General features: G+C 46.8%; 6 protein-coding genes across 16 annotated transcripts in view; 3 read left to right on the forward strand and 3 right to left on the reverse strand.

Moving 5' to 3' along the window:
• The window catches only part of LOC117589498 (sodium/calcium exchanger 3), a 35,465-nt gene extending 29,261 nt beyond the window's left edge, over positions 1-6,204 (forward strand). For 4 of the 8 annotated variants that reach the window (XM_034281470.1, XM_034281471.1, XM_034281473.1 and 1 more), the window contains 8 exons: positions 899-937; positions 2,357-2,386; positions 3,385-3,533; positions 3,923-4,022; positions 4,085-4,210; positions 4,281-4,439; positions 4,502-4,673; positions 4,747-6,204. In XM_034281470.1, the coding sequence (XP_034137361.1) occupies positions 899-937; positions 2,357-2,386; positions 3,385-3,533; positions 3,923-4,022; positions 4,085-4,210; positions 4,281-4,439; positions 4,502-4,673; positions 4,747-4,951 (980 nt within the window). In that variant the 3' untranslated portion in view covers positions 4,952-6,204. Of the gene's footprint in view, positions 1-898; positions 938-1,721; positions 1,763-2,356; positions 2,387-3,384; positions 3,534-3,922; positions 4,023-4,084; positions 4,211-4,280; positions 4,440-4,501; positions 4,674-4,746 lie in introns of those variants that run through there. The other 4 variants (XM_034281474.1, XM_034281475.1, XM_034281476.1 and 1 more) reach the window with 3 other exon arrangements.
• A 1,011-nt stretch (positions 6,205-7,215) lies between these two features.
• LOC117589500 (wolframin) lies at positions 7,216-19,408 on the forward strand. 4 transcript variants are annotated; one of them, XM_034281479.1, is made up of 5 exons: positions 16,535-16,679; positions 16,745-16,843; positions 16,907-18,002; positions 18,033-18,459; positions 18,516-19,408. In XM_034281479.1, the coding sequence occupies exons 1-5, from the start codon at positions 16,616-16,618 to the stop codon at positions 19,338-19,340; spliced, it is 2,511 nt and encodes an 836-aa protein (XP_034137370.1). In that variant the 5' UTR covers positions 16,535-16,615; the 3' UTR covers positions 19,341-19,408. The 4 variants fall into 4 exon arrangements, with proteins under 4 accessions (XP_034137372.1, XP_034137370.1, XP_034137369.1 ...); XM_034281481.1 differs by lacking the exon at positions 16,535-16,679 and adding an exon at positions 7,216-7,226 and having other exon boundaries at positions 16,716-16,843; positions 16,907-18,459; XM_034281478.1 differs by having other exon boundaries at positions 16,907-18,459.
• Positions 8,007-8,912, forward strand: LOC117589503. The gene is made up of 2 exons (XM_034281485.1): positions 8,007-8,251; positions 8,326-8,912. Exons 1-2 carry the CDS (start codon positions 8,136-8,138, stop codon positions 8,606-8,608), a joined length of 399 nt encoding a protein of 132 aa, XP_034137376.1. The 5' UTR covers positions 8,007-8,135; the 3' UTR covers positions 8,609-8,912.
• LOC117589501 (chorion peroxidase) lies at positions 8,876-11,812 on the reverse strand. The gene is made up of 4 exons (XM_034281483.1): positions 11,592-11,812; positions 9,656-11,515; positions 9,431-9,600; positions 8,876-9,378 (listed from the first exon to the last, which is right to left on the reverse strand). The coding sequence occupies exons 1-4, from the start codon at positions 11,792-11,794 to the stop codon at positions 9,077-9,079; spliced, it is 2,535 nt and encodes an 844-aa protein (XP_034137374.1). The 5' UTR covers positions 11,795-11,812; the 3' UTR covers positions 8,876-9,076.
• On the reverse strand, positions 11,995-16,215 carry LOC117589496 (nuclear pore complex protein Nup133). The gene is made up of 9 exons (XM_034281461.1): positions 15,961-16,215; positions 15,723-15,897; positions 15,158-15,658; positions 14,784-15,096; positions 14,092-14,722; positions 13,831-14,035; positions 13,097-13,775; positions 12,494-13,035; positions 11,995-12,428 (listed from the first exon to the last, which is right to left on the reverse strand). Exons 1-9 carry the CDS (start codon positions 16,128-16,130, stop codon positions 12,054-12,056), a joined length of 3,591 nt encoding a protein of 1,196 aa, XP_034137352.1. The 5' UTR covers positions 16,131-16,215; the 3' UTR covers positions 11,995-12,053.
• Positions 19,347-20,035, reverse strand: LOC117589504. Its single transcript, XM_034281486.1, has one exon. The coding sequence runs from the start codon at positions 19,930-19,932 to the stop codon at positions 19,612-19,614; it is 321 nt and encodes a 106-aa protein (XP_034137377.1). The 5' UTR covers positions 19,933-20,035; the 3' UTR covers positions 19,347-19,611.
• Between the last annotated feature and the right edge of the window lie 158 nt (positions 20,036-20,193).

The raw sequence follows: 20,193 nt of genomic DNA on the forward strand, positions 1-20,193 counted from the left end.
AATTGAACACGAAAGCGCAAAAGAAAGAGCCGTGGATACGTTTGCCAGCGTGGCAACGTGAAGCGGCTAATTCTAAGAAAAAGTTACACAAATGCCAATTCCAAATTGGACAACACTTTCGGGTTTCGGGTTTCTGGTTTCGGTTTCTTCAAAAAAAAAAAACAAAAAGAGAAGAAAAACCCTTGAAAATGGTTGCCCCCCGTGCAACTCATAATTTGTTGTGGTCTGGTCCTTTTCTTTGTTTCACCGAGTGCGGAAATTGCGGACAAAAAAGTGCAAATTCATTTGGTTATTTCCTTTCAGTTTGTGTCCCCCCAAAAAACCAAAAGTAGCCACATTTTAGTTACGTATTTCGTTTCGTTTCGTGTCGGTGTTGTGTATGTTCTTATGTTCCACCATCTAAGAGTAGAAACCTCTTTATGTGTTGAAATTCCACTCCCACTCCCTTTGCCAATCCCAGTCCCAGTCCCGTTTCCCTTATCTGTTTAGATGTTTTGCAAGAGGTTGTTCTTAAGTATGAGTTGCCCCTAAGTGTTCCCCATCGAAGTCTGAACATAGCATTCCTCACTAGCATCTGTGTAAGCCCCAAAAGCCCAGCCAAAAACCCAACCCAATCCGAGACACACATGTGATCTGAATCCATTCCTTCCATCTCCCATACCACCACCACCTGAGGCACTGTGCACTTTGATTCTAAGTATTTATTTCTGTTGACCCATCGATACCCATTTGCTTGTCTACATAATAACATGACTAAACTAAAAACCATACACATATTGTTCACACTTGTTTCTCCAATCCACAACCAAACCAAAATCAAAATCAAAACCAAAACCAATCGAACTAATCCACAACGTATGTAATTGCCAAATGAAACACACGTTCAATCCTCACGCAGATGACTTTAATAAGGAATCATTTTTCAATCGATTTTTTGGTATGTACACGTCTTTCTTTGCCCATATCTTTGCCTATAAGATTGCGATCAACAATTTCGAGTGTTCAGTTAATCGAAGAATATGCTAAATATGCAGTACAGTCCCAGCAGCAAAAGAGCAACAAGAAAAGCGATAAAGAAAGATGAAAGTATATTGTTTTTGTAGCCATTGTGTCATTGTGTCATTGTGTCATTGTCATATTATTTTGGTTTTATTTGATCCTTTTGCTCATTAACACACATTATCAGAAATATCAGTCTTATCCGCGTCAGTATCCGTATATGTATGTATCCATAGCCACATCTATATGTGTTGTGTATGTGTGTTGAGTATGAGTATCTATGTGTCGTCTCTGCATTCTGCATTCAAGCTGTTATCCATCCAAGAAAAATTGCGCTTTTTCGACGCAGCAGCCACGCACTTGATAAATGCAACAAGCTTCCAGCTACTTGTGTCTAATAAATATTCGTAAAAGAAAAGAAGGCAAAAAAGCAAACAATGAAAAGCAGCAATCGGTCGATCGGGCTTCGTCTTCAATTGAAATAAAGTTGTTAAGGTCGTGGGTTAATCACAATTTGTGGGTAATATTTTTGGTTATCTCTATGCTCGGCGGACATTTGTATTACGCGCTTGTGCCCGCTTCTTCTCCTGTTTGTGTGCCTGTGCCCCGACTTGCTGCTCGAATTTCGATCTCGATAACGACATCGACACTTCGAACACGATATCGATAACACACCAATCAAACACGCCTCTGCATCGCCAAAAACCAAATCAATTTGTAAGTAATACACGCTACACTGCGTACCTAATTTGAATCTCGAACGTACCTAAACAAAAAATTGATATTTTCTATATATTTTTGTGTCTTTTTTGTGTGTGTCTTTGAGTTATTGCTTATCCATATTTTTACGTATTCTTCTTATTTTTGTATTTCGATTTGTGTGTGTTCTAGAACCTAAGGCAATACATTTTAAGCATTTAAATTACAATTATCCTTAATGATCGTGTACGGCTTTTGATTTCACCCTAACTGTGTAAACCATGTCGATGTATCGTATCTTTTGTTCCGTTCCGTTCCGTTCCACTGCAGTCTTATGTCTTATCTATGTGTGTGTGTGTGTGAGTGTTTAGAGTTTAATTGAAACGAAAAGTATATATAGATAGAACACAGCTGCATATGTGAACATACAATCTAAATGTGTTAAACCCAAGCCCTAACCAAGTCAAGAATTGCTCCAGAAATAAACCAAGGTAAAAGGATAAATATCGCCCAAAAATCACCACTCACTCGTCGTAGGCATATTCGATAACTGAATAGAGATTGTTGAACCAACATATCAACCTTTTCAAATACCAATTTAACTGAAACTCCCTTTGCAACTACCCATCATTCCCACGTGTCATGTCGATGTCTATAGAAAAACACGAATACACTGGAGATCATACCTGTGAGTCATATCTTGAGATAACTAGCAGACCGTATTTAACCAATATTCGTATGCATGCCACACTCTTTCTCTCTGTCTATGTATACAATTTAAACATCTTGTGTGCCTATTGCCTGCCTATGTGCATTTTCCACTCAAGTGCATCCTGTCGGGCAATTTAGCATAAATATTTTTGCCCACTCATTGGAACGCTCAAGTAACTTCGTGACTTGTGGAATCATTCCTTAAAGGCAGATGTGTACTTGAGCTTTTCATTGAATTTTCTTTCGTTCTATGTATTAGTATTCTGTGTATTTTCTGTGTGTGTATCTCTATCTCCCTTTTTGTGTACCTATTAGTAAGCAGCTTTTCCCCCGTAACCAACTTCAGTCTAGCAACAGCTGCAGCCCCCTCATTGGCTGGCTTCTCTGGCGCTTTATCTTTTGTGTTTTCTTTTTTTTTCCCGATACCAATTACAGCCCGCATCTTATTATGTATGTATGTATGTATGTATGTATGTACCTACATCATACAAGTGTTTGCTTTTATTTGGTTTTCATTTCCAGCTAATTGTGCCGCGTGTGTGTGTGCTTCGGTTCTATTTGAATTGGAATTCATATTGAAGTGCAATTCAATACTGAATTTCGCTTTAGTCTTTAATCTCTGTCTGTTTTCTCTGTCTTCATTGGCTGACCCTGTCCGCTTGCCTCACCCTACCTTACGTCTCGACTATCTGTCTGCCCCCCTGTGTTTGCTCCATTTAACTGTATCCACCGCATTGCACTATCGTTTGGATGCAAACACACACACACACACAAAACACACACGCAATAATCAATATCAATATCTATCTATCTATATCTATACTTATGCCATGTATGTCTAAGATTCTCTGTTGTGGGGGCGGGAAACGGGCGTGGTTGCATGCAAAGTCGAAGATGAGAATTCACTTTAGTGTGGCAGATATCTAAATTTCCGTTTACTTTCCTGTTAATGCCGCTGCCGCTGCCACTGGCCAGACGATGAACTTCAAGCTAAAATCCAAGAGGTGGAGCGCAAGGACACCAAGGATTTAACCGAACTGGATCGCATCCTGTTGCTGAGCAAGCCCAGGAACGGAGAGCTGACCACCTCACATGTCCGCATTCGAGAGAGCAAGGAATTTAGGGTGAGTCCCACTCGATTTGATTAGATCCCACCCTAGACTAAGGACAATGCAAATGAAAAGCAATTCAATTCACTCGACAACTAAGCTGCTGAATAATCACAGCCACACACAAACACACACATTAACATGGGGTTTAGTGCATGGAATGCGTGCTGGGGACACAACAGGACACACCTCCCATAATGATTCCCCTGCTGCCTGGACTTTGTCTTATCCAGCTGCCAGATCAAGTTACACACTAAGCGCTCAGGTGCCTGGCAAATAAGCCCCTAATTGTGTGTAAATCTCCAAATGACGCGTTGTGTGTGCTGTCTGTCTGCCTGCTTGCGTATACGTAATGTTCGTATGAGTAATATTTGTTTGTTTCTCCCATCTCACGCTGAACACAGGCTACTGTCGACAAACTGGTGGCCAAGGCGAACACTTCAGCCGTGCTCGGCACATCCTCCTGGAAGGAACAGTTCAAAGATGCTCTCACCGTCATCCCAGGTAAGCTTCCAGAGCTCGGCATGGCATTAACATTGAATAAATGAATACAAAAACTTTCACAGCCGATGAAAGTGAGTTCGATGACGGAGACGATGATGTGGAGGAGGTGGTGCCCAGCTGCCTCAGCTACATCAGCCATTTTGTCTGCCTCTTCTGGAAGGTTCTCTTTGCATTTGTGCCGCCCACAAGTGAGTCTCACCCTTCAGTCTGCAAACTCCTTTCTGTTTCTATTCCTAACTCGCTCTTTATTCCACTTAGATATTTGCGGCGGCTATGTGACCTTTGTGGTTTCGATATGTGTCATTGGCATCATCACCGCCGTCATTGGGGATGCCGCCTCCTATTTCGGTTGCGCCCTCAATATCAAGGATTCGGTTACCGCCATTCTGTTTGTGGCCCTGGGCACCAGCATACCAGGTAAGCTATTGGGTGTAGAACCGACACTCCATCCGACACTCGATTGATCGATTCGTTTGCAGACACATTTGCCAGCATGATTGCGGCCAAGCACGACGAAGGTGCCGACAACTGCATCGGCAATGTCACGGGCAGCAATGCGGTCAACGTATTCCTGGGCATTGGGCTGGCCTGGTCCATTGCCTCCATTTACCACATGTCCCATGGCATGACCTTCAACGTGGAGCCGGGAACGTAAGTTCTGCATGTTGGAGGAAGTGTTGGAGGAACAGTGAAGACTTGAATGAAATCAAACTCCCTTTTACAGCATTGGCTTTGCAGTGGGTCTCTTTGTGGCCGAGGCATTGGTGGCCGTCGCTGTGATCATGTTCCGGCGCTGGAACAAGAATATTGGCGCTGAGCTGGGTGGTCCCAAGAATTCCAAGTACATCAGCGCCTCAATTCTGGTGTTCCTCTGGGTATTCTATGTCGTCATCTGCACTCTGGAGGCCTACGATATCATCAGGATCTAAGCGTTGGCTCAAAGCAAAATCTAATCTGAATGGAAGGAATAAGGGATTAAAAACTGCACGCGAAGAAGCTGTAGGAAGGATAAACTTATATATATATATATGTATATGTACTTGTGTGCTATATATATATATATGTATATGTATTGATATTTATTGTGTAAAATTTATGTTAACACTAAGGAGTAAAATGAGTAAATGTTTAACTAGGTTTGTAAGTTCGGGGCATACATTTTATTTTAAATATTTTACGAATACGATTACAATTACAATTACAATTACAATTACAATTACAATTACATTACATTACTCTCTTTATTATTGATATATATATATATATATGTATGTATATGTATACAGAAGATATGAATTGTAAATACAGAAAGGCTGCCACGGCTCAGCAATCTTGTAATTGTGACGAGATCATTCATTGTTATGCCATATATACTTAATTACACATACTCTAAAATACACTATTATATATTTATTATTATATCATTCTGCGTACAACTTAAGTCATTGTTGTTGTTTGTTAAAGCTGTACTTAATCCAAGTCCCAGTTGAATTCGAATTTAAGTTCTTGAAATTGAAATCGTCTCTCCATTTGTCCGCGAAAAATCATTGTTGATTTAATACATGTGTAAGTTTTAGCAGAGAAATTAAAAATGTTTTAGCCAACAAACAAACAAAGCAAAGCAAACCCCCCCAGAGATGATCCCTCTAAGCTAAACACAACTACTAACACTAATACAAACAACTACTACTAATACTAAAACTATTCGTACTATTAATACTTAGGCTGACTACCCCAACAAACTGCGAGTAGCTCTAAGTAGTCCCTCCCTCCATCCTAACTGACTCTTTTCTTCTTGAACTCTGACCAAATGCAAAGTGGCGGCACTTACTACTTACTAGCCTAGCGATTAGCCCCGTAAGACTATCAGTGTGCTTAGACACTGCACTACACTGAACAGGAGCAGCACTAATCAATTTACTTAAAACAAAACCAGCAAAAAATAAAACAAAGACTTTCAATTTGCTTATGTCGCGCCTGGCAGGGATCGAACCAAAAACGAAGTAGCGAATATAATGGAAGGATGAATGAAAAAACAAAACAAATAATGTGAATGTACGTGTACGAGTACGAAGTAATCAAAATGTAATAGCTAGCAGGTACATATTTTTTGTATAATGTACTACATATTTTTTCATATATATTGTAGCAAAATTCTAGCTAAATAATGGGAAAAAAAGAACGAAAGCAGAGGAATGGAAAGGAAGGGAAAGGAAAACCTAATGATATTTATAGCCATGCATAAATTTGTATTATATGGGGAACTTGCAGATAGAGAACTTCGCCAAATTTAGACATAATTGACGTAATTAATTACCAACTACATATACATACACACATACACAGGCATAAACAAAGGAATAAATATAATTATAAATGAAATATATTCAATTAAATTGTCAACAATGTTTATTGCTAGATATTATAATTAAATTTCTTTTAAAAATTGATTTCCATTTGATTTGTTCTTGTTATTTTTTTCTGTCGCCACACGATCAGATGATCACGAATGTTGTTTGTGTAGTTATAGATTGATAAATGGAATATTCAATGGGATATTAATGCAGTTAACATGCGATTCGGGGGTAAGTCTGGTAAGGAAATCGCTGGAAAATAGTGAATGGAATAGAGTAGGGTATGGAAATGGAAATAACTTACTGGACACACCAGACAAACATAAATACGAGACATACAACAGAACTACATACATATATGTACCTATAGACGATTATATTAAATGGAAAAGGCAAATAAAGCGATAAAAGTGCTTCCGACATAGAGTGTAGGTACTTTCTCAAGAACTTTGAATAGGAAAAGGACTCTACTATATATACAAATTTCGATTCTTATTTATTACTTTCTTTTCTATTTTATATTGAAACTTCGAATATTTTTGTTCTTATTTCCAAATTTCCAATTTCCTTTCTATAGATGTACGATAATGAATCAATATGCTTGGAGTTGGCAGAAACGAGTTACTTAATATGTGTATGTGTATTGTACAATATTAATATAAATCATTTGCTGTTTGTTATCGTGTATTTTCGAATTCAAATTATACCTGCATTTTTATATGTACACTTATGAATGTGATTTTACCCAAGAAAAACAACACAAAACCAAAGCAAGTGCAACAAAAATATATCTATATGTATATTCGTACATCCAGACTATATACAAAATATTCAAGAAGCAAAAGCAAAAGTACATTTTAATCAAATAGCAGACCGAATACGACATACATATATATATACATATTACATACATATATGTAGCTTCTGTAGCATAAATATGTACATGTAGTATGAATGCAGTTAGATCTGTAGCCAACTTACTAACGGTATCGGTATCGGTATCGGTATCTGTATCTTTATCGCTCTTGGCTCAGAGAACAGAGAAGCCAGAGGCAGAGCCCTCTATCTATACGCTATAAGAACTTGAATATTCACTTTGAGAATTTACATACTCGTACTTTAGGGCTGGCAAAGAAATGCAATAAATGCTTATCGTTCTACTATCCATTCGTATGGCGAGAGAGAGAGAGAGAGAGAGTTACAATAAAGGCGCTCAGCAGTGCTGCTGAATGTATGAGTGTATTTCCAGGCCATTTTAACCCAATAAACTACACATTAAACCGACTTCATCTTTTTGCTATTTCTTTTTCCAAGCAGTCTGCTGATGGGATCGGTACTCTTATCGGAGAGACAGGCAGGCGGCAGAGACGTATCGCTGTGGGAAACTCGGGCGCTGTTATGCAACGCGAGAGGAGACCCAAAAAAGCTGCACAAGATAAGCGGGGAAATCAGCGTAGTAAGCGGAAGATGAGCGAAGACAACGAGAACACAATGAGGCGGAGAGATAAAGTTGTTTACGGTATTCCAAATACATACATGTGTACATCTTTCTGTACATACCCACGCAAATAGCAATAAAACACAATGGAACTGCCAGCCGCCTTCTCGTTTGGCTAATTTAAGTTGAAGCAAAACCCAAAGGCAGTCGCCAGTCGTCCGCAATCACAGCCGGATTGCAGTGGGTTGCCTTTGGCAGAGCAAAAGTGTTTGTTATCCAGGGACACTCCTGACAGACAGACAGACAGACAGGCAAACAAATATGTCATGTGATGAGAGAACAGCGCTGCTGGCATCGCAGCAAGGACACCAGCAGCAGCACATCATTGTTGTGCCAAAGGATCCAAAGGATTATGAACCCATTTTCACAACTGCTGAGTAAACGCTTTCTGTCGCATTTCATTAAAAAATAACTTTGTTACACAGCGTTTCTTGCCCCTTCCCTTCCCAAGCTACTCGTTCGGGCTGACGCTGGATGAGCTGCTGCCCTTCGCCCTGGATCCCTGGTGGCAGAGTGTACGGCGTCTGTGCTCGTTCTGCCTCGGGTTCATCTTCCTGCTGACCCTCTGCACCGCACTGGTACTGGCGCACCACTCCAACGATGGCTGTCGGTCAAATAGAGCAATTAGCACGACCGGCACGACCACAAACAACGCCACAGCATACCCGTTCCCTCTCTCTGGGCCAGTGGCCTTGGCATCCAATGGCACTCAACTGCTGCTGGCCAGTTTATAGCCTAATCCCAGAGCTCTTGGCGATGCCGCAATACCACCCATGGGATTACATCAGCCGCACTCGCTCCCAATACGCCAGCTGTTTGGCTTTCCGGCAACGACTAAGGCTTTCCTTTCCCGCCTGCGAGCTGCGACTATTCCTCCGTTTGCTGACTAAGCGATAAGCTTAGCACGGCACTACGGCAGTACGGAATCGGATTGTGGATGGATGATTCGTGTTTGATTACAAGCTTACTTTAATTGACATTATTTGCTATTAATTTATATTTTGAATAAGTACAATTAAACACGATTACACACACGAACGTACACACATTTATGAGTTGCAAGTAAATAGGAATTGAAGCGCTTATCATGCTGTGGTTGCTGGGCGGAGGCAGAGCCAGCGACAGAGTCATGCCCGGAAACTGCAGATTTTCACAATTATTTGGCGTTTGTTTATACATTTCATGCCCGTTCTCCATAGACCTCAAACATTTACAATGCTTCCGCCATGTAGCGAGGAATTAATCTCTTTCTTCGACTCCTTTGGCATAACACGCACCGCTTTATCCTCCCGACTGATGCTGGTTCTGTGCAGCTCTGGCGGCTGCTGGGACTCTGACCAGGCCTTGAGATCCAAGTTAAATCCAGGCAAATTCTGGCAGTCCACATAGCGATTGTCATCCACTCGCTGACGCTCCATAACACGCTCTCGCACTCGCGTTATGTTATCCGAGTTACGACAGATGATGGCAGCCAGACTAGACTTGTAGATCTCCGCCAGTTGTCCTGCAGCAGAAATGGTTAAGGCAACTCTCCCTCTACTACCGACTGGTCTCACCTTTGGTGAACCTCTGTGGTCCCATTTTTCGCTCATACCAATGCGAGTCGCCCAGCTTGAGGCGCAGAAACTGATCGGAGACCATGCAGCTCAGCAGCGGACCAAAGATGGCACCCTCCAGCGGCGGCTCACTGACAGCGCCCGTATAGACATCCACATCCTGCGGGGATCTGCGGATTGAAGGAGCTTAAAACAGATTGCAAAAGCAGAGTGCAGTTTACCCACTCATAAATCTGCTTGATGGACGCCAAAGTGGAGTTGTCAACGGCCTGGGCCATCTGCTCCCATGTGTCCACCGGCGGCAGGCGGCAGTGACGGCGGAAGACCGGATAGGCGGGTATGCCATGATCGCGACCACGCTGAATGTTCAGCGAGACCAAGTCCAGGCCGCAGAGCGGCACTGGATCATCGGGATTGCCTTCAAACAGTTTCTGGGTGACTTCCAGCGAGAAGAAGCGATCCACACGCATCACTGGCGTATTGGCGGCCGTGTTCAGGGCGTGGTCTATGCCGTGTTCGTTCCACAGCGAGAAGGGATTGAAGAGCATCTTGTGCAGCTCCATTGCCTCGGGAGTGCTGTTGTCCCGCGACACATTGAACAAACCCGGCAGCAGGGTATGGGCAAAGCGGAAGGCAGCAGCCGCAAAGCAATTGGCAATGCTGGGATCCACCTGCGGATTGTAGGTGTCGGGCTCCTCGAGATTGTGGCTGGACGGCAGCAGACCCTTGGCACGAGTTAGATTTCTGCCCAGCAGCACTGGCAGGAACTCGTTGTAGGTGATGTGCGCCATCTGAGCACCGACAATCTTGCGGGACTCCTGGTAGATGCGCTCATCGTCCCAGTGGGGATTCACCTCGTGCAGGCTGCGGGCCAGATTGTTGTGGTGCCGGGCCCACAGCAGGTGCATGGAGGTGAGCAGCAGATTCTCATTGGCCCTATCATCGCCAGACTCGAAGCAATACTTGCCCAGTCGCGTCATCTGCACGCGGTTGCAGCCATCCGCGGGATTGGCCGAGATCGGCAGCAGCTCTCGCCCGTCGTCGGTGAGGAACATGCGCAGCGTGCCGTTGATGAAGCTCCTCAGCTGATTCTGCCGCTGCTCCAGGTTGCCATACACCACAGAGGCATCAATGAAGGCGGTGGCCTGGTTCAGCTGCATTCTCGGACCGAATCTGCCCATGGGCGCTGGCGCTGAGCGAACAAAGTTCATGCAGGTGACGTTGTAGCGCTTGTAGTAGGGATCATCGGGGAGTATCTCCACGGGGAAGCACTCGGGATGCTGTTCGCGGGTGGCTGCCACACAACAATTGATGGACTCACCCTCCTCGGAGGTGGTCAGCGATGTGGCGGTGATGTCGTGGTCCATGAACTGCCCAAAGACCGCCAGCATGACGGTGAAATTCGAGTCCGTCTCGTAGCTGGAACGATGGATCTTCAGGGAGACCAGGCGTGCGGTCGGCAGGCGACCCTCATGACTTGTCCTGGGTGCTGCAATGCCATCGGAATAGTCCGGCGCCACCATGCGGCGGTAGGGCACCATCGAGGCGCCGAATGTGCGCGGATGCTCTTTGCTGTTGCACACGCCAGTGGATCGCCTGTAGCGCGCATTGAAGTCACAGTCCAGCCGGAGCACCGTGGGATCCGGCAGCACGATCTGCGGCCCCCAGCCAATATTACTCCTTCCCGGCTCCTTTGTGTAGTTAAATCTGCGGGCAATGTCCATGGTCGCCTGGTTCTCAACATAGCCACGACGCGCCAGTTTCCTAGCCTCCGGATTGGTGCTCAGCGAGCGATAGTGCCGAAAGGCTGGCGTGTTGACCTCATTCGGCTGCAGACCCTCCTCGAGTATCTCGCGATCCCCCAGCGCCTTGATGCCGACACCAACTGAACGGGCGCCCTCTTGATGATTCACAGCTGCCTCTTGTAGGGCCCACTCCGCTGCTGGTTCATCTGGAATGGGTGTCATCGGATCTAGCGCCAAGTCTGTATCGTTTATGACAAGGAAAAAGCTGGGACTGCCATCGCCTTTGCTGAGCGAATCGTCAAACACCAGAGCCAGACCCAAGGCAACAAGCACAATGACTCTGTGGAAGGGGAAAATTCAATCACTTTGTGGACAAGGCAACAGTTTCTTTGATCAATTCTGACTCCCCCACTCACATGAATGTGATGCCAATGCAACACTGAAACTGTTTCATTCTGCTGCGTCGCGAACGCGGTGAGACGCCGCCTGGAAAGACGTGCTCGGGTCCTTGGTAAGGAGGCAGCGCCACATACCCAGAGCCACCAGCAACGGCGCTGGTGAGTGGCGTTGTTTCGTCCGTCATGATCGAAGCTGAACTGAAAAATGCAGCCAACAACATGGCAGGGCGGGCCAGTGGCCGAGGGCAACTCAACTCTAAAGTTGCGCCAGCACTTGGAGGGTTTCCTCTCCGTTCGCCACACTTCAGATACTTTCGCCGGCAGCGCGGCGTTTGACAGTGGCAGCTAGAGGCAACCCAGACAGTCTACATATAATATATTATAATCCCAGCGCTTGAGCAGAGCAGTCGCAGCAAACCTCTTGAACTCTTAACGTAACTTTAATAAATGTAAATGCTTGTGGGTAGGCAGGCAACATAATTAGACTTCCATGTCGTCTGGCTGTTTGAGCAAGTCGGCCACATATTCGTAGGTTAGTTTCAGGAGGTACTGGAACGACTTGTTCTGCGGCAGCTCGTCCAGCTCTGTGCTCTCCAGGAACTCCTCCATGGGCGGCAGAAAGTTGTCGCTATCCTGTCCCATCAGCTCCGAGATTTCAATGATTTTGAAGAACAGCAACTTCTGCATATATTCCATGGCATTATTGGGGTCATAATCGATCCAGTTGTCGCGACGTATGGCCGCACACCAGATCTTGTGGCGCAGATCGTAGGGCTGCTCCACATAGCTCAGCAGCTCCAAGGCCTTGCCAAACTCCGCTTCGTTGGCACTGTCGTTTTCCTCCGCGATATACAGCTGAGGATCATAATAATATAATCATCATTAGGGGTTTTTCGAATGTATAAACAGACAAAACTCACATCGATGATATCCTCTGCTTTGAGCACTTTCTGTTCTACTGGGTCGAGGCCAAAGCTTTCTAGCACGTCATGGCTCAGCTGAGACTGATACTCGATGAGCGTTAGATCAGCATTTATCTTCTCCACTTGGGCCGTCAGATCGGAATCGGGTGCCGCAAAAGCAGCCAGTTTGGCCAGTGACAACATTGACTTCTTGCGCGACACAATCTCCTTCTCGTTTTGCGCCAGCTCGTACAGCACCTTTGCCGCACGCTCGTAGTCGCCGTTGAATATCAGCTGAATCCAGCCCAGCGATGGATGGTCGCGCATGAACTGTGCCAGCGCTAGCTGGTTGCCCTTGAAGCGTTCGAATACCTCGCCATGCCGATGCTGCCTCAAGTGCCAGCTGATGGCAAACTGCGAGAAGTCAAACTCTTCGTATTTGCGCGTGTAATCGTCCAAGCGCTCCTTGTCATTGGTCTCGTCGCAGATGAGCACCAGACTCTGGAAGTCCAAATACTTTTCAGCCAACTTGGCGGCGTACTCGTACTTGCGATCCTTAACTGGAAGAGGAATGAATATTAAAGACCTGTACCCGATGGCATATATTGACACTAAACTTACTCAGCACTGAGATGAGTTCACTGCGCTGTGCCTCAAATTGCTGCTGCAATACGTTGGCCTTCTCCGAGCCACGCACACTGTCCAAGTAGCTTTTGCGTCCCTCCAGCACCCAGTCCACCAGCTCGTAGATTTGCTGATACAACTTCTGCTTCACCTCCGTCTCGCTGACGCACTGAGCGCCATAGCGCATGCTGAGCTCTATGAGGCGGTTGAGTGTGTCCCGAACGCCAGCACTGCCCGCCATGGCCGTCCAGGGAAGGTTCTCGCAGGCGGCCAGTCTATCGTTGTGCGGTGTAAAATTGTGACCCTGCTGCTCGCGGTGCACAAAAACCTGGCCCAGCGTGTCCAGGACAATGGAATTGATGTCATTGAGATATTGGGCCACCGTCACAGTGGTCTGACTCTGTGCTGAAATTTGACTGTCTGCCAAGTCGGCCAGGGACTCGAATACAGACTGAAACTTGCACAGCTTCACATAAAATATATCCTGGGTGGTTAGGCTGCCGTTGGGCTTCTCATCCCACATGGCAACAGTGGCATCGATGGCTTTTTCAATGATTTTCGGTAGCTTGGCCTGCAGGGAGCGCAGTGCCATGGCAGCCACAATCTTCTCGCTGATGTCGGACAGAATAAAGCTGGTGGGCTTAAGCACATTACTGCCGCAGGGTATGGCATTGAGCTGCAAAGAAATTAAATCAAATAAATATAATTTCAACGTATAAGAGGTTCGTCACCTTTTCCCAAACGCAGCTGGCATGTAGAAACGAAACGAAATGCTGAAAGGCAAGGATTTTGTCACGCAGCTGATGGATGATTTGCATGGAGCGGGAGCTACCCAATGCATGACGATTGCCCTCGTGATCGCTCAGAGCCTCCTCCCAGCGTGGATCGGCAATGGGTAAATCCTCGGCCAAGTCCTCTGCAATTGTGATGACAATTCTAAAGGGAATGCAATCATATAATAGTCTGATTTTGTTAAAGATTCCAGCGCTCACCTGTCCAACTTGTAGGCATCCATGGGTGCACCGCTTGGATCGGGCTCATTGACGGTGCGCAAAAGCTCCCCGACAATAGTCTTTACCATGTTATCATTACGCTTTAGGTGGTACACAAAGGCAGCCTTTAGCTGGCCCACTTCGTCGCTTAGATCACTGTACAGCTCCTCCGGATCCAGCTCGAACAAGTGCAGATTGTTGCTGCTGGCTGTCATTGCGGTCAGTGAGGACTGATCGGGAGCATGGAATGAGGATGGAGAAAACAGATCCGGCGTATTGCAGGAGCTCATATTGTGCAGCTCGTTGGCATCAAAGTCGCCGGGTGTGATGGAAACCAGTCCGTGGGTGCGGCTAAAGAACAGCGGCAGGCTACTGCAGACGGCGGCGCACAAAATTCGATCGTCGTGCAGATGAAACTCAATCTTCTCCGCCTCCAGTTCGGCTTTGGGTACAGCGTTGGACAAGAGCAACGGGTAGACCACCTTTGGAGTGTAGAGGTAGATGTGGCTGCTGCCTATAATGAAGCGCACACTGACGCAATCCTCTTTGGTCTTGGCGCTGTAAAATTTATTGAACTTCAGTGGCGTGAATGACTCCAGCAGCATGCTGTCCGCTTGGGCACTGGCCACAGCTACAAATGGAATCAGAAATTGGTCAACTTGAATGCGAAACTCTTCACTGGCAATGCTTACCAACGGCATAGCACATCTGTGGTGCATGCACAGCATTCACAGCTCCAGCCAGTATGTACGCCTTCTCGTTAACGATGTGGAAGTCCAGCAGCTGCAACTCGAGTTCCACATTGTCCGCGGGCAGACGGATATTCCAGAACTTTTGCTTAAACTCTTCGCGAATCTTGCGCACCAACTCGGCATCCTCGTAGAGCAAACTTTCTGTGTTCCCCTTGTTGGACAGACTCCAGCGCTGGATCGAACGATCCGATAGCACAGCCACAACCGTTTCGCCTTCAGGCGAGTTTCTCTCACAGCACATGCCAACCAAGAGCTGGAAAATAGAATTTTAATATTATTTGGGAAACCCTTTTCGATGGCAATGCAAGTCTTACCGGATCCTTGTCGCCGCCCGTGTTCATTCCAATCAGCATGGAGGCAAACTTCTTGCCAAATCCACCAAGCAAACTGGTTGCCGGCTTGATAATCTTCTGGTGCAGCGTGTACCGGCCATTGGTGAGGGCTACTTTGAGGAAAACCAAATTGCAGGTCGTCGTCACAGCAAGGTAGCCCTGCTGCGCGGGCAGACTGATGAGCTGAACAAAATCCTGGCCGGCCAGGATTGCCAGATTCACATTGTTCCCATCATGGGCAATGGACGACCAATAGCGCACATCTCCAGTGGCAGAGACGGCTATGCAGGAGGCCATTTGCTGACCCTCTGTCTGGAATACATTTATCAACTCGCTGTTGTACAACAAATCGGAGTAAGGCAGCTGCAGCTCGCGGCACTGCGACAAGCCAGCTCCCCTCCTGGGATGCTTGGCATTGCGTGGCGAAGTCTGCTTGGACGACTCTTTGTACTGCCAAATGAGGAGTCGGCGGCCGTGCACAACCTGCAATAAAACGAACATTTAATTCACAGCCACAGAATTTCTCGACTGGTACTGCTGTCCGTACCCAAGCCCAGCCATTCTGGGCAACCTTTGCAGAAACGCTTCCCGCAGCAGCTCCCACAAACGTCAGGGCCTCGTTCACAACGACGGGCAGGGGGAAGCCAAAGCTCTCCACAACATTATAGTCCGACCGGATGCCGGGTATTGACTGCGTGGAACGCACAGACAAAGTATGCCGGCTGTGGGGGAAAAAGTAAGTGTTTAAAATCATCTTTATACATGGGAGACCTCATCTTGCATACCTGTTGCTCAATGCCGTCTTCTTCAAGCCTCCTGACATTGGGCCGCAGCTCGGGCTGCCGCCAAAAAATGATTTTCGCGTGCTGTCGGCTGCCGGCGAACCAACCCGGCGAAATCCTGGCGTTGACTCGCGCGCCATTCCGTATAGCTGCTTTTGCATGGTTCTATCCATTGTTTATTCCTTTAATATGATTACTGTGATACTATACGTATAAAGACAACATGTATTTATTTGTTTCACGCGATAAAAACCTTTTTTTAATGTTTAATTAGAGATGTACTATTAGCTTACATATTTCATTGATGCTCAGGATGGCTACACAAACTATCGATACTATTGTGCGATAAGGGGAGTGAACTACACTTCTTTTTAGGCGTGCGAAACTATTTTCTTAACTGTGATAGAGGACTATTAAACAAACCATGTCGGTTGTGAACTCATGACTATATCGCAAAGTGAAAAAATCGTTAACAGATCGACTAAAAATCCTAACTATACATACGGCTCTCACCTACTGCAGATAAGACAATTGGATCATTCTAGTGTCCACGACCATCATTCCCTGTCATTCATCGGCACAAGATGTCATCGCTAAGGCCCTTGTTTAGAATTTCACACGATTTCGTAAACAAAAATTTCAAATTGTATCGAATTAGATGGCAACCTGGACACAAAATGAGCCGACAGGCGTTAGCAAACGTAGGCGCTGGAATCTAGAAGGTACAAACAACATAACCATAAGTGAGGACATTCAAGAAATCAATAACATTCAAAAATGACCACAGATCGGGCCTCACTCAACAAATTGAAGAACCACATTGCCCAGGAGGGATGCCCCCAGATGCAATATGACTTGGCCAAGCAGATTCTGGACAATGCTATAGGTGAGACCCCACCCCACATTAATTATTGATTGAAAACTAAAGTTTCCCCGTCCTGTTTGTCAGAACCTTTGGACAAAGTCGAACAGTATCAAAAGGCCGTAAATTGGCTCGTCGCTGCGGCACACAATGGGCATGAGGACTCGGCCAAGCTGCTGAAGAATTGCTACAACGATGGCCGTGGCATAACGGCAGAGAATGAGGATGAAGTGCGTCGCTGTCTATCCATGACTCCGGGGGAGCGGGCGGCGCGAAAAGCAGCTCGAGAACTCTTTGCCGTCCTCTCCAACGGCAACGAGCACGTCACGCCCAAGCAGCTGGAAAGAAAGATGAGATGCATATACAATCTTCAGCGCAAACGCCGCAGACTGGAGGACGAAACGTCCGGGTCCAGCAGCGAGGGCGAATCGGAATGCGAGCCGCTGGGTAACATGGAGACCATAGGACACTCAGGCGTGGATCATCCACGCTTAATCACCGAGGCAAACCTCGTTTCGGCTGCTTCCAACTACAGTGCCGGACGAATGCCCACCGTGAACGACACTCTGACACTGTCCGTGCCGGATCCCAGGAGCTTGGACCATGTGCCCCGCTTCTACCGCATTTTCTTCCACCCGCTCATATTTTTCAGCCTGTTTTACCACCGCCTCGTGAACTGCATCATCTCGCTGCCCAGCATATTGCCTGTGAGCGTGCGCCTAGGTCTCCTAATAGCCCTCTCCTGGTGGAGCAGCTTCCAATTGGTGCCACTGATCAGCTACTACTTCAGCATTGGCATGATGATTTGGGCCACCTGCAAAATGCTGAAGACCAAGCAACAGTTTGTCGACTTTCGGATCTGGTCGGGGCTGTTCCTGCGCTACGGCGACAACAACATCGATGCGGGCATAGCGGAGAAGCGCTTTCTGCGGAACAACATGAAGCCGTACGTGTACTACTTTGGCGCCTTCATCTGCAACCTGATTGTGTATCCGCTCGTGGCCGATGGCTGGATGCCCCACTCAGAGCTGACCATCATCTCCGGAGCCTTTACGCTTCTCACCATGGGCGGCAGCATGTATGCCTCGTCCGACCTACTGCCCAACTGGGTGGTGGTCGTCTCCTTTGCCGTCAACGTCCTGGCCAAGTATCCCTACGAGATGGACAAGGTGGTCACAACGCGCTGGCGCTTCCTGGACTTGCGCAAGCCCACCTTCGCGACCTTTGTCATAGGCAACGGCATTGAGTTCTGCCTGAACTGCCGCACAGCCTTGTACCTCTTGATACCCGTGCTGCTGGTGATAATGGCCAAACGTTCACGCTGGCACGGTGTCTACACGCATCTCATTCCGCACTGCGTCACGCTCTGCTGGCTGCAGGTGTGCATCGCCACCTCTCAGAGTGCCACCATGTTTGGCGTGATCCGCGGCACTCTGGTCCTCGCTGGATTGGTTTTGTTTCTGCCCCTGTTCGGGATAGTGGCGCTCCTCGTTCCAGTCTTTGTGGCCATCAAGAGTCTTGGCTTGGCCAACGAGCAGCTACAGTGGGGGGGCGTTGTCATCGCCAGCATTCTCATAATGAGCGTCTCCTATCTGCTGGCCATGAACCGTGCCACCCAGAAATATATTACCATGCTGCAGGTGAGTGTTCAGGAGACATCCAGTGATACTATTATTGATCCTGAAATCACTTTCAGCTAATCATGGGTGTGACAATGGCCTGCGTTTTGGTCTTTCCCTACATGACGTCCAGCTTCAAGGACACGCCGCGCTTCAATGCCATGCCAAGAGTCGGCTTGCACTCGCTATCGGACGCCGACACACTGCCATGGGATCGTTTCCATTCCCTGTGCACACTGCCCTTCCAGGAGCAACCCAACAAGATCAAGGCGCAGCTGCGTTGCTTTCACCTCAACGGCATGCCAGTGTCCTGGCAGGGCAGCGTCACCAAGGTGCAAATCGCCAAGGTCTCCAATATGTTTGAGGATATCGTCGCCAATTACTTGCCCGCCTGGTTGGGAAGGGCCGTGCGCTGCGCTCATGGCGAGGATATTTCGCAGAATTTCCAGTGCAATCGCAAGCTTGATGAACAGTGCGACGAGTGGCAGCGCGTCATCAAAACGGTGAATGCTCGCACAGGCAGCTGCACGCTGCAGAAGTACAACCGCTACGAGTACGAGCTGCTGGTGAAGGTCGGCAGCAGCAGCGGCAGTCGACTGCTGGGACGCTCGACAGCGTCTGAAGTAGTTCTAAAGGCGCACCATGACTTTGGCAACTTTACGCGGCAGCTCAGCCAGGGGGACATTGTGCTGTTTTACGGCACACTCCGAATGCAGACGAACGATGTGCAAGTGCAGTTGAAGACCATCGAGTGCCGGGACTGTAAATCCCCAGAGCTGGGTACGGCGAGCATTGAACGACTCATTGGTGCCTCTCCAATGGATGCCCGCCTGCAGGAACTAATGCGGGGCATCAAATATCTGTTGAATGCGTTGTTGAATCCGTTAATTACGTTTAAGTAGGTTAAATAAGCCAGTAAAAGGGCAAAGGATTTGATTATCTTAGCTAATAATCACAAAAATGTATACAACTAGTTTTGTTTTTGGTTTTTTGCTGTGGAGCAAGCTTGAACGTGTTTGTTCCCATAGTTAGAATGGGCTGCGTGCATCTGTAGCATTCCTGCAGGCTCAGTCCGGACAAGCTGCGCATGTGTAGGAGATGCTGAAACGTTTGGCTGAAGTTTTATGATGTCTTGGGATGGAAGTTTCGACCTGCTCCAAGCAGTGACGCGTGTCAGTCCACTTCTTCTTCACCTTTACTATCAGAAGAGTCTTCAGAGCTACTGGAGCCGCACTGATTCGTTTCTTGCTTATCCAGCATTCGACTGTGATGAGGCTGAGAGCATTTGAAGCGCTCTGGAGCGTTGTTCATCAGTTGTACACCATCCAGCAGCAGTTTACGATGGCAGCGATGGTAAATTCCCAATTTCTTCAGATCCCTTGCACCAATTCGCTGGCATTTGGCAATGGTGTCGTAGCCTTTTCTCATAAATTTGTCCACGTAAATCTCCAAGGTAAGCAGCACCAGCCATTTGCGGACAGCGTGTGGACACATTCTTAAAATTTATTTGCTTAGAAATGCCAAAACAGACCCAAATATTTTGACATAAGTGCCCGTTACGGCGAAGTCGTTCCCCCAGATAGAGTTGATACGATACAAAATCCATATCTAACTGCCGTCACAGTTAAATCAGCTATCTTTGAATTTTAACTATGTTATTGCTTGCAATTTATTCAAGCAATTTTATTTTTTTTTAAATTAAACGAAGAACAAAAAACATCGTGGTAACAAAGGTTCGTGTGCTTAGCGTTAGTG

Source organism: Drosophila guanche, unplaced genomic scaffold, assembly GCF_900245975.1.
Source record: "Drosophila guanche unplaced genomic scaffold, DGUA_6, whole genome shotgun sequence".
Lineage (NCBI taxonomy): Eukaryota > Metazoa > Arthropoda > Insecta > Diptera > Drosophilidae > Drosophila > Drosophila guanche.